Here is an 18286-nt window from a genome sequence, read left to right on the forward strand (position 1 = left end):
TCTCCTCGTAACTCAACCCCTGTAGGTGTCCGTTTTGTAAACCTACGTTGCACTCCCTCCAAGGCCAAAATATCCTTCCTAAGGTGTGGTGCCCAGAACTGCTCACAGTGACTCCATGTGGGACCTAACCAGGGTTTTGTATAGCCGAGGACCCGGGTTCGATCCTGGCCCCGGGTCACTGTCGTGTGGAGTTTGCACATTCTCCCTGTGTTTGAGTGGGTTTCACCAAAGATGTGCAGGCTAGATGGATTGGCCACGCTAAATTGCCCCTTAATTGGAAAAAAATAATTGGGTACTCTAAAAGCTATGTATAAAACGTTGGCCAGTGAGGCACAGTCTGTGGAGAGACCCGGTAGGGATCCACCGGGAGTTGTGCATCACGTAACCGTAAATAAATCAAAGTTCTTTATTCTTACTTGGTGTGCATTCCCGCGTCCTCATTCAATAAAGCTGGATAAAATTTAAAATCTCTGCATATTTTTAGTCTGGAATGGTTGAAAATGGGCTTCATTTGTTCAATGATCTTTTCACTCAAGGTTGACAAGTACAAAGATAATCTGGCTGCCATAATGATAACCTATCCGTCCACCTACGGCGTGTTTGAGGAGAACATCAGTGATGTGTGTGAGCTGATCCACAATAACGGGGGACAGGTTTACCTGGATGGAGCAAACATGAATGCACAGGTGAGAGATCTTACCAGCATCTGCCGTACACTTGTTCACACTGGGGGATTCGCGAGGAATTTTCTCGCCCACTTAGCATTAGTACTGCAGAGTTAGACATTGACATAGAATTTACAGTGCAGAAGGAGGCCATTCGGCCCATCGAATCTGCACCAGACCCTTGGAAAGGGTGCCCCACTTAAACCCACACCTCTGCCCCACACCCGTAACCCAGCAACCCCACCCAACCCCTTTGGACACTAAGGGTAATTTAGCATGGCCAATCCACCTAACCTGCACATCTTTGGACTGTGGGAGGAAACCGGAGCACACGGAGGAAACCCACGTAGACACGGGAAGAATGTGCAGACTCCGCGCAGACAGTGACCCAAGCCGGGAATCGAACCTGGGACCCTGGAGCTGTGAAGCTACAGTGCTAACCACTATGCTACTTTAAAGGACGTTTTCTTTCATAGGCTTTGAGTACTCATTTACAGTTTGGTAATGGAAGCAAAAGTAAAATTGCTACCTTCACCAAAGCCAGCATTGCAGAGATTAAAGCGAGATGCATTGTGCACAAATTCCCCCTTTTTAAAACATTCTTTCATGAAATGTGAGCATCACTGGCAAGGCCAGCATTTATTGCCCTTGAGCTAAATGGCTTGCTAAGTAGGCCATTTCAGGGGCAGTTAAGGGTCAACCTCGTCACTGCGGGAAAGGTCTTTGTCGCCACGCCAGCGCCGAAAGGTCTTCGCCGGGCGACGCACGCGCGGGAGTGTCAGCGGCTGCTGGCGTCATCCGCGCGCATGCGCAGGGGATGGGGTCTCTTCCGCCTCTGCCATAGTGAAGACCATGGCGAAGGCGGAAGAAAAAGAGTGCCCCCATGGCACAGGCCCGCCCGCGGATCGATGGGCCCCCGGGGCCAGATCGCCCTGCGGCCCCCCACCCCTCCCAGGACCCTGGCGCCTGCCCGCACCGCCTCGTCCCGCCGTTCAAAAGGTGGTTTAATCCAATCCGGCGGGAGGGGATTGACAGCGGCGGGACTTCGGCCTTCGCGGGCCGGAGAATCGCCTGGGGTGGACCCACCAACCGACGCGATTCCCGCCGACAGGCGCAGCGCGATTCGTGCCCCCGCCAAATCTCTGATGGCGGAGAATTCGGGACACGGCGGGGTCGGGATTCACGCCAGCCCCCGGCGATTCTCCGACCCGGTGGGGGGGTCGGAGAATCGCGCTCCACTATTGAGGATTTAGTATAAACCTGTAGATTTCTCTGATATTAACAACTTCGACCGAGATTTTCGTGGGGGCGCGGGAAAACACGACTTGCACACTTTCGCACTTTCCAGAATGCACACCCGACGCATGTGGACCTTCTCCAGGATTTTTGTCTTTTCACATGGGACGGGTTCACAGTGCATTTTGCAAACCTCGATGGAGTGAGTGAGGAGTGTGGGTGCGGAGGGGGGGGCAGTTAGAAAACCCGCCTCAATTTCTCAACTCAATGGCCCAGCCCCAACATAATTTAAAGGCCCCCCTAAACCTCACCCCACGCCACTTCAGATTGTCCATGTCACCACCATGGCTGCTAACTGTCCACCAACCTCCATGCTGCAACCCTCCAGCAATCTAATGAAACTCTGAATTCAAACACATATTTCATTGATTCTAGAAAAAAGACTACTCCAGTGCAAAAGAATGTAATCCTTTGTTTCCCACATCAAAGACATGTTAGTTTAAGTCATTGGATCGGTAGGCCACCTGCTGAGCTGAAGCTACTCCTGCATTTAATCCCCAGACAAGCATTCATAATATCTACAGCTGTCATAAAGCTTCCAGCTACATTTTCTGAAACTGGTAAAGCAGAATAGTGTCCCATTTTTATTTCAAGGAAAAATGTCTGCCAATCAATGGAGGGCAGCAAGTGGAGATTTTTTTTTTTTAAAGCCACGTTTTTTAAAATAGCCAAAGCGGTCAGCCAATTTAAATCACAGCACAATATATGATAGCAGAAGCTAGACTTTATAAAAACCTTTTTTAATGCATTATGGCACTTTTGATCATTGGAAAAGTGCTGTAATGCATGACGCCAATGACACAATGCTGGACAATGTAAAGGTTAACCTACCTTTGCAGGACAGACCCCTATGATGATTGACTGCATTAAAAACACATCTGCAGAAGAATACAGCATCTGATCGAGCCATTTGAAGGTGTCAAAGCATTGTAAACATACCCTTCAGAATGTTCCTGACTTCTCAGCAGGCTTCTCCGGGCGGGCACAAACTCTTCAGTAAGGTGTGTGTTTTTTAGTGATCCCAAAACCCACCTAGCCCACAGAAAATGTGCACCGGAGGAAATACAATTTCCCTGCGGCCCTCGCCGCACCCGTGATATCATTTTCACGGTTCACGATCTCAGTTGCTCTTTCCTAGGGAGGTGCCAAGCGGAAGCTTCTCCATTTTAAAAAAAGGAAGGTGGGATTTGACGAGCTAGATGGATTGGCCATGCTAAATTACGCCTTAGTGTCCAAAGATGTTCTGGGGTTTCTGGGATAAGATGGGGAGTGGACCAAGGTAGGGTGCACGTTCCGAGGATGGGCACAGATCTGATGGGCCAAATGGCGTCCTTCTGCACTGTAGAGGTTCTATGGTTCCATACCTCAGGGTCTGTCCTTGTAACCCCCGGATCTCGGAGGAAGCAGGCTCTCTAGGGCTAAACTTTGACTGGTTAAAAAGTGGGTAATAGGCATTTATCAAGCAGCTGCCCAAAGGATGGAAACAACACCCCACCCCGCCTCACCACCACACCTAAATTAGACTTGAGACCTGAGCTGGTAAGTCAAGAGTCACTTATCCACTGGTGATTTAACTTTTTCCCATTCCTGCTACTAATATTATGATATTTTTTCCCCCCCTAATGGTGTAACCTTTCAGGTGGGCCTGTGTCGTCCTGGTGACTATGGATCTGACGTGTCTCACTTAAACCTGCACAAAACCTTCTGCATTCCTCATGGAGGAGGTGGACCTGGCATGGGACCCATTGGAGTGTAGGTTTCAATTGTCTTATTTGCTTACAGTGCCGACTAAAGATGCTGATCATTTTCAGGCCTAAGCTGGAATTAAAATTGAAGGTGACTGTGGCTTTTTAAGTGCAGTACCAATCACACATATAACCTCTGGATGATTTATGACAACAGTATATTTCCTTCTGCTACTCACTAGGGCATTTTTGATTGTGTGGCTGCTTTCTGTCTATTGATAGCATTGAGGTGAACACAAAATGCTGTAATCCAAGGCCGAGGTGAACAAGTGAGACAGATATATTCTGCCAGATGGACAACCCTTGAAGACTTCACTGAATGAAGATGTGCCAATACTTAATGAAGCATTAGATTCAAGTCAGGAATTTGCCGCCGCCTGTTGCACCTTCTAAACCTGATTCGATTTGTTTTAAACTGAGGGCCCAAATCATGGCCACCAGGTTTAGCTTTGCAGTGGCCATGCTAATGCGGAATTTAAAAAATATTTGCTCTGCTCATTTCTGAAATGGGCTCTGGTTGTAAACTGGACTGAAGGCAGGCCCAAGTCAGGCGTGAGGAGGCGATGCCGGGTTAAACTGATACAGGCAGCAAACTTTGTGTCGCTTTCTAATTTGTGATGCTTCTGCCCTGAACACACTGTTTTGTGGCTGCACACTCCAGCAGGGGTGCAAACTAGCAGTAATTAACGTCACTGTGTACCTCTGGCGAGATGCTTCCTGTCTGCAGCAGGAGCTGGAAGTGGTGACAGAAGAGCTGAAGAGCAGGGAGAACCTTGTAAAGTGGCGCAACAGGCCAGGTGGCGTGACCCGAGATTCTCCGATCCACCCACATTCTTTTCGCAACGTCTTCACCCAAAGAGTATTGAAAGTCTGGAACTCGCTACCACAAAGTGCTTGAAGCGAATTGTACATTCGCATTTAAGGGGAAATTAGACAAGCATACAATTGAGAAGGGAATCGAGGGTTAGGATGGTAGATTTAGGGTGAGAAAATATGTGAGGAGGCTTGAGTGGGGCATAAACACTGGGATGGATGGGTTGGGCTCAGTGGCCTGTTTCTGTGCTGCCGTCTCTAATGCAGTATTGGAGGTGTGGAAGGTGCACAGGAGGTCTCTCAGGAGGCCAGGAGGGATGAAGAAGGCAGTGAGAGCAGGTAGCTGTTGCGGTCAATGCTAAGGGTTTAGCCCTCAGGATCTCAATGCAATGCTGTAAGGGATTTAATGACCTTGCATGAGTGGTCACGGACAATGAATGCATCTTCACATGTTTGATCCTCGAACCTGCACCACTAGCTTCACGCAATGCTCTATTCACCACAGCCCCATCGCACCCTGACCAACAATCTCTATCAACTACGATCCAGACCTCACGTTCATGGCCACACTTCACTCTTAGCACAGCTGCAAGCCACACACACACACACACACACACACACAATGTCAGCTTTTCAACAGGGCAGGCATATCACCCAAATGCTTTGTATCACGCTCACTGGTACACTCCCCTCAATCTTGCCGGACAAGGTGGCCCATAACCAGAGGCAGCAGGATCTAATTGGCAGGGGATAAGGCACACTACACATGCTCCCTCCTTTTGGAAAGACGTAACTGGCAATCATTGGTCTGCCAGAGGTTTTTGCCAGTGGCAAAGGTGAAATCATTGAGCATGATAATATATTATCATAGAATTTACAATGCAGAAGGAGGCCATTCGGCCCATCGAGTCTGCACCAGCCCTTGAAAAGAGCACCCCACTTAAGCCCACATCTCCACCATATCACCATTACCCCACCTAACCTTTTTGGACACTTAAGGGTAATTTAGCATGGCCAATCCACTTAACCTGCACATCTTTGGACTGCAAGAGGAAACCGGAGCACCCGGAGGAAACCCACGCAGACACAGGGAGAACGTGCAGACTCCGCACAGACAGTGACCCAAGCTAGGAACCGAACCTGGGACCCTGGAGCTGTGACGTAACAGTGCTAACCACTGTGCTACCGTGCCACCCTAGATATTCCTATCTAATCCATCATGAAATGTCATTAGTTGCCGCTTAGAGAGCTCACCCTAGGGTAAGGGAGGGCGAGCCAACCTAAGCCTCTCCTATCACACTGTAAAATTGTGGTCTCCAGGAGTGTCATTGGAAGGCCATCCAGGGAGTTTTACAGCACCCACCAGCTGCCTCAAATCCCAGCGGTGGGGCATAAAATTCTGCCAATTGTGTGTGATGTGAAATGGAAATTGGACCTACGTCCACTCCATTCCCACTGGCTGGTTCAGGTTAAAAATGAGGCTTATATCCAACCTTTAGGTCACTAAATGCTACACAACATAAAAACTTAACACACATCAGCATCACAGAAAAATGCCTCCAAGAACCTTGACTAATGATCCAGAACTTGTGAGAAGATTGTTGTGTTTATCAAATGCTGTCCTTGCAACAGTGATGTCTCCAGAAGTGTCCTTCCCTGTGTGGTAGTTTTGGAAACCGCCTTTATAGTTTGCACTGCACTTTAACCAAAGTGGTCAAACCGCCCTCTGAGCTGGATGAGACCAGCTTTAGAAGCCACCCACCCAAATGAGCAGTGGGCTTCAGGGAACGAAGAAGCTGCTCTGACCAAATCCTCACACTCACCACAAACACTGCGGCCGGGCTCCAGGAGCAGCTGAAGACTGGTGCTGCCTTCATAGATTTACGTCGAGATATGGCCCGGCCTGTCGTGAAGGTCAGGTTTTCAATGCCTCGATACTCTTGGTGATGAGCAAATCGTAAGTTCTACGTTTGGTGACAAGACCAGCTGAACCCGGACTCTTAACAGTGGGATTGGAGGGTCGATGCCCACACTGGCATTTTTACCAATGCAACTACCTGTTCCGTAAGTGGATGGAGGGATGCCCTCGCGTCGCAGATCGTTGAACACATCACATCAATCAGCCCATTCCGATCTAATGTGGTTTGCAGCTCATTTCCCCATTCAGCATCTTGGGAGGACATCAAACGGACAAACTCGACACCCCTTGATAAGTTTTCCTTGCAATACAAATTAGTAATACAACACTTTTGAAATTATGTTTGAATCGGGTTAGTTATTGTACCTTTACTTATTTTCCTGTCAAATTTACTAATCATTCGGCAAAAACAAAATTCCAGCAGCTCATCTAATGAAGTTGAGTCATTCAAAAATTAGAAGTTAATTTGCTGAGTTAGCTGGTCTCAGATAGTGTGGCTAATGTAGGGCCTCAGCAACTTGGGTTTGGGAACAAGACGAATGAGACTAGGATCTCATTTCTGCTTGCTACCCTTCTGGAACTGGCCATAGGGAGATGTTAAGTCAGGGCAGAATTTTGTTTGGAAATCGGGGACGGGATTCTCTGATCCTGAGGCTAAGTGTTGACGCCGTCGCGTTTTACGTCGGCGTCAACAGGCCCCCAGGAGCAGCAATTCCGAGCCCTGCAGGAGGCCAGCACGGCACTGGAGCGACCCACGCCGTTCCAGCTGTTGATACCGGCGTCAAATGTGCGCCGCGGGTCTGCGCATGCGCACTGCGACCGGCGCGCATGCACGGTAGCTCCCTTCTCCGCGTCGGCCCCGATGCAACATGGCATAGGGCTACAGCGGCCGGCACAGAGCAAAAGAGGCCCCCAGCCCGAGAGGCCGGCCCGCCGATCGGTAGGCCCCAATCGCGGGCCAAGCCGCAGCAGAGGCCCCCCCGGGGTTGGATCCCCCCTCCCCCCACCAGGCCGCCCCCGAAAGGATGCATGCCAAGGTCCCGCCGGGTAAGACCACACGTGGACTTCACCGGCGGGCCTCGGATTTTTTTTGCAGCCACTCGGCCCATCCTGGGCGGAGAATCGGTGGGGAGGGGGGGGGCATGTAGAGCGCCCCTACCGGCGCCAATGGCACCAATTCTCCGGTCATCGGCGGAGCGCGAATCGGGGCGATTCTCCGAACCGTCGTGGGCTGAGAGAATCCCGCCCAGGGGCTTATTGCACTTGGGAAAACATTAAAAAGGGAGATTAGCCGCTGGGAATTAGATTATTGTGCTAATTTTTTCAAAGGTACGGGTAGAGTTTTCCGTTCTGGAGATTAAGGCGGGATTTTGTTGACCCTGCTGAACATCAATTGACTTTTCGTTGGCCCATCACAGCAGGGCCAGGAAATACCTGGTGGCAAGCTGGAAAGTTGGCGTGATTCCTGCTGGGTGATGTGAGCGGAAGATTCCGCCCTACCTTTTATTTGCTTGAAAGGATTTTGAGCAAAAGGCTGTCGATGCGGTGAATACATGTTGAAATACGTTAAAAATGTAACCATTAGAAGCTCTTGTACTGAACAGCGACCTCATTTGTGTGCAACTAAGGATCAAACTTGTCAGTCGCACCAAGCATCAAGTAACTCTTTTTCTCAAACGTATTTTTTAGGAAGAAGCACCTTGCTCCGTACTTACCCAGCCATCCAGTGATCCCTCCCGTGTCTGATAGTGATGCTCGCCCTTTGGGCACAATCAGTGCTGCCCCTTGGGGCTCCAGTGCGATTCTACCAATCTCCTTTGCCTATATTAAGGTACAGTGCAGTTCTGGATGTTTACCTCATGTAATTCTGTGTCAGCTTTCTCATTAGTGCAGGAAATGTGTGTAAAACAAAGTGCACCTGCTGCTCGTGTTTGTTTATTTTTTAAACTGTCTGCAGGCTCAGCGTCTCATTTTAAGGTGATTGGCAGGCTGCCCACCCACACCAAACTTACTGCCTCTTCCCTTCTCCGAAGTACCATTTGCACAGTCCAATTCCTACCTGTTTATAATGACGCAGAGGAGGCTGGCGGTGAACCTAAGATAGATTTATTTACAAGCATAACGTAGCATCTCACTCCCAGTTCAATCCTCGTCAGAAGGACTTATCTCAACAGGCACTGATTTGGGCCTGCTTTTAACCATTGCTCATAATGAGCCCCAGGGGATAGGCCTACCCCCCCCCCCCCCCCCCCCCCAACCCCACCCCTCGTAGGGGGTTATGACAATGTTAATCCAGTGTTCACCTCAGCATAGCCATTGGATGGTAATGAGGAGTAGGAATCTTGGGCGAAATTCTCCGGAAACGGCGCGATGTCCGCCGACTGACACCCAAAACGGCGCCAATCAGACGGGCATCGCGCCGCCCCAAAAGTGCGGAATGCTCCGCATCTTTGGGGGCCGAGCCCCAACATTGAGGGGCTAGGCCGACGCCGGAGGAATTTCCGCCCCGCCAGCTGGCGGAAACGGCCTTTGTTGCCCTGCCAGCTGGCGCAGAAATGACATCCCCGGGCGGCGCATGCGCGGGAGCGTCAGCGGCCGCTGACAGTTTCCCACGCATGCGCAGTGGAGGGAGTCTCTTCCACCTCCGCCATGGTGGAGACCGTGGCGGAGGCGGAAGGGAAAGAGTGCCCCCACGGCACAGACCCGCCCGCGATCGGTGGGCCCCGGTTGCAGGCCAGGCTACCGTGGGGGCACCCCCAGGGGTCAGATCGCCCCGCGCCCCCCCAGGACCCCGGAGCCCGCCCACGCCGCCTTGTCCCGCCGGTAAGGTAGGTGATTTAATTTACGCCGGCGGGACAGGCAATTTATCGGCGGGACTTCGGCCCATCTGGGCCGGAGAATCGAGCGGGGGGGGCCCGCCAACCGGCGCGGCGCGATTCCCGCCCCCGCCGAATATCCGGTGCCGGAGACTTCGGCAACCGGCGGGGGCGGGATTCACGCCAGTCCCCGGCGATTCTCCGACCCGGCGGGGGGTCGGAGAATGTCGCCCCTTATCTGGATATTGGATCCATAATTGTGATCAAATAATATGTGCTCCAGATGAGGCATCAGCATAGTTGAGAAATCAAATCAGTAAGACTCAGTACCTCGCTGGATAGTGCATTAGTCCAGAAAGTGCCTCACTCCAAACTTGCAAAGTTGCTGATGGTTTCCGACCTGTTGGACTGAAATCTGAACTTTGGATTGAATTTTAATTGAAATGTGAATGCAGATTAATACTACAGTTTTGCTTGAACCTCCAACTAGGATCAGGATGTATGGTTTATGAGAAGAGCAGGAGTAATGGGCAGTTTTAAACCCCGTGCAGAACGCCAGGATTCTGGACCAGGCTGATGGGCTGTGGTTTGTGCTCAATGGGGGCGGGGGGGGGGATTTTGCGGCCGTTCTCGCCAGCGGGATCTCCCGGTCCTGCCGACGGCGAACTCCCTATTTCCCGGCGGTGGGCGGTTGGATTCGATGGGAAATTCCATTGACAGCAGTGGGACCAAAATACCCTGCCGCCAACCAACAGAGGGCGGCCTCCTGCCGCGGAGAAACACACTGTGTGAGCTGCAGAAAATGCCCGCCACCCAATGTCCAGCATATCTTCCTCTCTAATTTTCTCCCACTCCACCATCGTAACCCCACCGGGAATCTGGCTGCAACCCCGTTTACCTGTGTGAACAAGGATTCCGTTGCCCCTCGATTGGAAACTGATTCGAGGAAATTCCTGGCAATGTTTTTCTTCTAGCTCTTGGAAAACACAAAGGAATGGCTTAGTCAAACATGCAGTTCATACTATGAACCCACAGCATCATTGTGAGCGGAAGGCCACAGACTCTCTGAGATTTTATGGTCCAGTTATTGCCATATTTCGCACTTTGTACTGTTGAGTTCGCAACCAGGTACCGCATTCTTGTAATAGCGATATATGAGGGGAAAAAGTGGTTCAAAGAATTTAAAAGGGCAGAGATTTTAGTCAACGATCCTTTATCTTTAAACTAAGGCTGAAAGGTGGGACATATGCAATTAATGCAGCTTGATCCTAAATCTTGTGACATTGGCTGTATTTAGCCAAATGAATTGGGGGGAACTACACGAATGGGACATAATCCTAAATGGTGGAAGAGTACAGTGGTTGCAATTTAATTGAGATGGTTCGAATGATTCAGACATATGGAGCGGGATTCTCCGGTGACCAGGGAATCGCCGGCCAATCGCGGTCGCCGTGACGCCAGTCGGGGCCGCTGAAATAGGCCCCTGCAGCGATTCTCCGCGTGCGACAGGCCGAACTCCCGTTGAGTCCCACCGGCGTGGTTCTGACCTGGTACCATTCGGCGGGAGCTCAGACCCGCGGCCGCTGTGGACATCCTGGTGGGGGGGCAGGAGGATCTGCCTCCGGAGGGGGCCTCCACGGGGTCCAGGCCCGCGATCGGGGACATCCGATCGGCGGGCGGCCACGATCTGAAGGGGGGCCTACCTCCGTCCGCGCGGCCCACTGTAAAGTCCCTGACCTGTTGCTCCGCACCGGCACGGAGTCGGCAACCACGTACATGCGCTGCCGTGGAGCCAGCCGTCACACGCCGGCCATGCAGGGTTGACTTTCGGCGCCGGAGCAGCGCGCAGCTCTCAGGCGCCGTGCTGGCCCCCTGAACAGCGGTGGGTTGCTGGGCTAGGAGGCCCGTTGACGCCGGCGGGCAACACTCGGGTGTTTGGGCCGGTGTCAATACTTGGCCGAGATTTCGGAGAATCCCGGTCTTGTATTTTGTTCTAGGGGGATTGGTGAAGTAATAATGGAGTTTGTAGTCTGTTGGTATTTGGAATGTAATTATAAGACTAGGAATTTACCAATGCTGCTGTGACTAGGAGCTGGTTTAGCACAGTGGGCTAAACAGCTGGCTTGTAATGCAGATCAAGTCCAGCAGCGCAGGTTTAATTCCCGTACCGGCCTCCCCGAACAAGCGCCGGAATGTGGCGACTCGGGGCTTTTCACAGTAACTTCATTGAAGCCTACTTGTGACAATAAGCAATTATTATTATTATTTATGTATTCCTGTTTCTCTTCACATAGCTGATGGGATCAAACGGACTTCGCCATGCTACGGAGGTTGCCATTCTAAATGCAAACTACATGGCCAAGCGTCTAGAAACGTTCTACAAAGTCGTTTTCAGGGGAGCAAAGGGTAAGTTGACTCAAGTGCTTAGTAATCAGCTGACGCTTCAGATTTTACATAAAATAAGAACACAAAATGCCAAAAACAAACTCAGCAGGTCAGGCAGCATCTGTGGAGTATTATGTATCTGGGAATACATTCCTGCTGGTTCTGCGTCAGGTATTGTGTAGTGAGGTCAGCAGAGTGCTTTGGGCAGATCACCATCTTTGGTTGTATGAGCAACATCCTTAATAAACCTCCCATCGTGTTTTTTAAGAATCAAGAGTTTGGGCACCTCCATACCTTTTCTCTTTGCGGCAACAAATATAACCGGAGGGAAAACTGGTGGCGAAGATCGTGGCAAAACAAATCGCTGGAAAGAAGATTTTTGTTGGCTAATTGTCGAACGGCATTAGGTGCAACAGATGATTCCTGCGACGGGACTCTCGCACACTGATGTTGGATGAAGCACTGCCGCCGACGTGAAGGTTAAAGTAAACATTTAGATCGCAACTGTGAGATCGACAGTCAGGGAAGACTTGCTTGGGTCGAGCTGAGTGGGGTCTGGGCTGCAGGGACCACACATGCGGCGAAGCTACACGGGCTGGGGTGAATGGGGATTTCAAAGTCTACCAACTCTGCACAGGCCGTGACTCGGTGAAAAGTCAAAATATTCAGGCAAATAAAAAGGGGGAAAGATTTCCTAGTTGCTTGCTTAAGGGGTTGTTTGTGCCATACATTCCAACAAAATTGGAGGGGAGGAAGTGTCGACCCTTGGAGCCGGGATCCGAAAATGGCAGGAAAAACGGGCATCACGGATGTGTTTGACGAAGATTATGAAACATGGAACCTTGTTCACCCAACACAGTCAGGAAACAAGTCCTTTAGTGAATGAATGAAAATCTTAGAGGGACATTTCTCCTAAACCGTTATTGATTGCACAAAGGTTCCGATTCCGCTGCCATAGTCAGGAAGAAGGTGAAAATGTTTTACAGTTTGTAGCGTCTTTAAGAAGATTAGCTAGAGATTGTGAATTTAGTGCAACACATAATGAGACAGGCTGGTTTGTGGATTACACATTGAAGCAATTCAGAGGAAGCTGCTTACTGTGAGGGATTTAACTCTGGAAGCTGCTATGGACGTCGCCACCTCTATGGAGTTTGCAACGAGAGAAGCTTCAGGGGCTGGAGCGATGATCCACAAAGCAGATACTTCAAGGCACAGGGCTGCAAAGGTGCAACCATGCCACCGTTGTACACAAGTTGGACACTCAGCAGGGGATTGCTGCAGTAAAACAAATGCGCGCAAGATCTGTGGTAAGAAGGGCCATATTGCCAACGCATGTTGGGCTCAGAGAACCTCTCCTATACCAAGAGAGTTCAAGAAGAACAACACAAGTAAACAATCTAGTTGTATCTACAAATTAGTTGATGAAGCTCAAGATCACTCAAAAGACAACAAAACAGCTAGAGCAAGAGTTTAAGCTAGGGCGATCAACAATGTTTTTGGGCATGTCCCAAACTTGATCGTCATGAAAATAAAATGGATGAAAGTAGAAGCAAATGGGTGAAGTTGCCTCTTTACGTTGTCCGTGGAAACCTTCCTGCTCTATTTGGTGGAGCATGGGTTGCTAAGATTAGGCTTAACTGTGAAACAGTCAATCAATTAGTGGATTCAAAGGGCAACTTACAACACTTCTGAAAAAGTATGAGAAACTGTTCAAAGATTCATTAGGCTCTATGGCTGGAGTTGAGCTACACCTAAAAATCAAGCCAGGCAGCACACCCAAATGTCTCAAAGCTAGAATGTACCATGACGGATCACAAATCAAACTGTGTTTGAAGTTTCCTCTGAAACATCGGCAATGGCCTGAAGTCCCGAAAATGACGTCAACGGCGACTGAGCAGACCATTGGGAAACTAGACAAAATATTCCCAAGGTTTGGAACACCGGAGTCAATTGTCAGTGACAATGGTGCTCAGGTTACTTCGAAGTAATTTGAGGACAACTTGAAAGCGTTGTATCTGTAAAATCTTAGATACTTCGACCAGTGTGTGAATCAAAAGTTTTATCCCAATGCCCTTATTTGCGAGATGAACAAAGGACAAAAGAGTTGCATGGTTTAACACAATTTTATTCACAATTTTCTCACTCAACAAAGCATGACTCAGACTCACAGCTGAGCTCTAGTTATTATCCGGACCTAGTGAAGGATGTGGATGTGCATGTCTTCGCTGGGCTTTGAAACCCAGGGTCCCTTCTTTTTGCGATGGTTGTGCCTGGGGACTCCCAGGTTATCGCTGAAGATCTGTTCCGATGTTCGTTCCTTTATACTGATCTGCTAGCATTGAGAAATGAAATGAAATGAAATGAAAATCGCTTATTGTCACAAGTAGGCTTCAAATGAAGTTACTGTGAAAAGTCCCTAGTCGCCACATTCCGGCGCCTGTTCGGGGAGGCTGTTACGGGAATCAGTGCTGCTGGCCTGCCTTGGTCTGCTTCCAAAGCCAGCGATTTAGCCCTGTGCTAAACAGCCAGAGTTATACACCCACAACTCTATGCCCATTGTCCCATCCAGACCCCAACTCGTTAATGGGAAAGACAGGAGACTCCTGTTTATCCATGGTGATTCAATCAAGACCCATTGTCCTCTGAAACACCTTTGTCAGTCCAGCCAGTAGCCCATTATGGAGTCTGATGGTTCTTTTGTCTGTCCTTCGTCCCATTGCAAAGTTGATCACCTGTGTTTGGAAATTCGTTACATGTTCATAGCATCGTCTTGTTCTTTTGTGTAAACGTGAGTGGGTAATCACAAAGTCCATATAGTGATAGTGCCAGTATCCATTTCAGCCAGGGCAGCATGTGGAAGTTTCTGCTCTTGGCCTATGTGTCTTGTCAGCCTGCTTTCAGGGCCTCTAAAGGGAAGGGTATACACCACATCAAGTCAGCTCCATATCATCCAGCAACAAACGGATTGGCTGAATGTTTTATGCAATCGTTAAAGCATTCTATCAAAGCATTGAAGGACCAGGGACATTATCAAGAAGAGTAAATTAATTTCTAATATCATATTGGAACACTGTACATGCTATCACGCAAAGTTCACCGGAATGCTGCTGTTCAGGAGTAAACTGCGAACACAGTTTGATTTGTTAACTCCACCTGATACTTCAGAGATTGTCAAACAACAACAAACACAAATTGCTAGGAGGGAGAAAATCTTTAAAAAGTGAGTACTCAGCCAGGGAGAGAGAGTGCTAGCTAGGAGTTGCACCTCCTGGCCCCCAAGCAGTGCTGTAAATGTAGTTACCCTGTGGACCCTGCCCTACTTGCTTATTTTTCTTTGTAAGAAAAAAAATTAGAGTACCCAATTCTTTTTTTCCCAATTAAGGGGCAAATTAGCGTGGCCAATCCACCTAGCCTGCACATCTTTGGGTTGAGGGGATAAGACCCACGCAAACACGGTAATTGTTTCTTTTTCATGGATTAAAGATAAAGTTCCTGTTACAACAGAGGCACGCAACCTCCTTGCAACATTTTATCGGCTGACACACCTAAGAGCGGGTGGTTTCCCTCCCATTGACCCCACCTCCTTTAGAACTGAAAATGTGCAACACAGCATTAGGTTTGACATTTTTGCCTCCTGTTTGGTCCCAACCCACTTGTCCTTAAGCCAATCAGGTTAAAACTTCCCACCATCCATGGTGACAAAAGTCAACCTTTGGTCTTGATTAGTTCTTGTTTCCAAATATATTTTAAGTGTGTACAAGAAAGGTGTAAAATGGGTGTGGATCATTTTCATTAAATGAAGATGCCGGCCAGAATCTTTACTTCTTTTGCCAACCCACAAGTTTTCTGCACATTAAACTGATTCGATGGATTATCGCAAAACTACAAAACTCTGCTGTGGCGTCTTGGAGAAGTAGGCAGTGTTATTCATGAGTCAGAAAACCCATGTCCTCTTTTATGAGGAACACAGTTAGATATAGTCCTGCATGCAACATCTGGCTAACCACTATAAGTTCTCCAATTGTCGTAGCGTTAAATCTAGTGGAGATGCAGGATATCACAAGAAAGAAATTGGAGCCGATGTAAACTCTCAGTTAGACCTTAGCTACCCGACCACAGTTTCGTGCCCCAACCTGCCGGGGCACGAAAAAAAAAAGCATTGTTAGATAGCTGGACCGTTCCCAGCACTTTAACCCCGCTAATCCTGCCCAGAACCGACTCTATGTGGCTTTAGTTAGATTGTGCCCGCTGTCTCAAAACACAATTTATCATCTGAAATCTATCACAGAATGCTTAAAGCGCAGAAGGAGACCAATTGGCCTATCGCATCTGTGCTGGCTCTACCAAGGAACATATTCTCCTATAATTGCACTATTTGAACGTTTTCATAACTGCAACATTTTTATTTGAGAGGCGCAAGGTCTAATTGATCCAGAAAGTGCGTTGCTGAAGGTCATTTACTATCTTGTGGCAATAATTCCTGCTGGAGAATTTTTGGGGAAAGGATTTCAACGTCATTTAATTTTGTATGTGAAATATTACCTGAAGTTAAAATTTTGGCCAATTCTACTGATATAGAAAGTGTCACCAGGGGCTTTTGGCAGTACCATTGCATAATGTTTTGTGGACTGTTTAATGGGTTTCTAAATTTAGCACTCATGGTTTGATTATACTTGCCGCTTGTAATTATACTAGCTCTTGACTTTGTTTTTCGTTTTGTTAAGTGTTCCCGAGTATTTTTCTGTCCATTTTTATCTACAGTTGAAGTTATGTTTTGCCCTAGTTTAGACTGTGTTCTGTGACCTTGCATGTGAGATTTTCACTTGGTGCTCCGTCACATTGTGAACTACGCCTCCTGTGTTATCTGGGGGGCACAGTTTGCTGGGTTTAACATGCCATGTTTCCAGAACTGGTTTGTTGTCTTCCTCTTCAATCTTGTTTTCATTTTAAGATAGCTTTTTTGTTATGTGTTGTGTTTAATGCTAAAGAATAAATGTGCGAGTGGAGCAAAACGTTGAATATTGTGCAGAAGATCCATTTCATGAGAATTGCCTTCTACTCATCCCAAGGTATTATCTCCTGCCTTGGTTTTGTCAGTCAGCATTGAGGAGTTTTGTATTATTTTCAGTGCCTTTACTTTGACTGTCATCGAGAAAAGTGCCTGCGTTGTCCTCTATTTCAGTGAGTTAAAGCTTCTTTTAGGGAATTCTTGGCTGCCAGTTATTGCTGTGTTACCAGTGAAAGTCCTCAGCATTTTCACGCTGGCTACATTCTGCTGCTCCTGCCCAAAGAGAGAGTGGCGTTATGCGAGTCATCCTGCTGCTTTCACTTCTTAGCCAGTTGCCTATCTTCCTGGGGTCCAACTTGTTATGGAAAATGTTAGTCGCATAACATGATGGTAACCGCAAGGACGGACCGATAATTCCGAGTTTGTACCGTAACCAGAGGTATCATTTGGACCCCCACGGCCATGATAGGACGGACCTTTAGTGTTAACTCTTGAAAATGGCTCCATTAAACCGATGGCACATTTGTAGACTGACGTTTTCCCAGGTCTGTGATGCAGCAGGTATCAAGGATTGTGGGGATGTTTGAAGTATGAAGCACATCCGACATAGTGTGAGTGTGAGAGGGAGAGAGTGGGACCTGTTCTCCCCCCAGGCTCCTGGTCTGGCAATGCTTCAGTTGTATCATTTTTATCCTTGTTTTTAAATCCCACTAAGGGCTAACCTGTCCTCGGGGGCTCTTGCTGCCTGCCATGGGCATATTGGAAAGATTTACAGGTTGATATCCAACTTGTTTGGCCATGTTCTGAACTCACCTTCCATGGCCGTCAAGTCCTGGAGAGGGACCTGAACCCAGAGTCCCTCATTCGCAGGGTACTGACGCACCTCCAGACCTCCACAAGAATTATAGTCCAGCTATATAGGCTGAAATAGTAATTATGTCAAAGACAGAGCGGCAAAGAATTTCTATTGTGCATTCCGGTGGATCTTCCAGATCAGTATGTTCCTAGTCCAACAAGAAGGAGGTATTGTTGAATTTAATGTCAGTGAATCAAATGTCAGTAGAGGAAGATTTATTCAACAAACGACACAACATCATACGGTTTAGGTTAGATAAAGAAAAAGACAAGGAACAATTTACAGCTTCAATCCGGCCCAAATATATTAAATCAAAGGCTGGTAGACAAATTGATGATGGAACAATGGGCTGCCTTTAAAGAGAAGGTGGGTTTGAATAATCTTTTTAGAGAAATTTTTCATTACAACAAAAAAAAAAACCAGCAACAGTACAACAAACCCCAGCCCTGTACTATACCAAACGTACACCCACCCAATCCCCCAGTCTCCCTCTCCCCTCACCCCCATAGAGAAAACAGAACCTTAATCAAAAATAAAAAGACCCCCCCCCCCTCTCCCAACAACTGACTATAACCAGCTCCCTGGATTCAGCTTGTACTCCAAAAAGGAGCCAAACTGCATGGGCAACTCCATTATCTCCCCCACATTGGAGAGTGGTCCGCGATCTGTAATAACAAATCGTCTGCATATAAGGGCACCCTACGCTCCCTCTGCCCACGCTCCATCCCCCTCCATCTGTTAGATGACCGCAACATAATGGCCAGCAGTTAGATTGCTAAGGGAA

At 48.4% G+C, this 18286-nt stretch overlaps 1 protein-coding gene across 2 annotated transcripts in view; it reads left to right on the forward strand.

The window, feature by feature from the left end:
- The window catches only part of gldc (glycine dehydrogenase (decarboxylating)), a 219717-nt gene that overhangs the window by 171595 nt on the left and 29836 nt on the right, over positions 1 to 18286 (forward strand). For both annotated transcript variants that reach the window (XM_072517219.1, XM_072517220.1), the window contains 4 exons: positions 537 to 686; positions 3601 to 3713; positions 8127 to 8268; positions 11548 to 11659. In XM_072517219.1, the coding sequence (XP_072373320.1) occupies positions 537 to 686; positions 3601 to 3713; positions 8127 to 8268; positions 11548 to 11659 (517 nt within the window). The remainder of the gene's footprint in view (positions 1 to 536; positions 687 to 3600; positions 3714 to 8126; positions 8269 to 11547; positions 11660 to 18286) is intronic.

This window comes from Scyliorhinus torazame, chromosome 9 (assembly GCF_047496885.1).
Source record: "Scyliorhinus torazame isolate Kashiwa2021f chromosome 9, sScyTor2.1, whole genome shotgun sequence".
Lineage (NCBI taxonomy): Eukaryota > Metazoa > Chordata > Chondrichthyes > Carcharhiniformes > Scyliorhinidae > Scyliorhinus > Scyliorhinus torazame.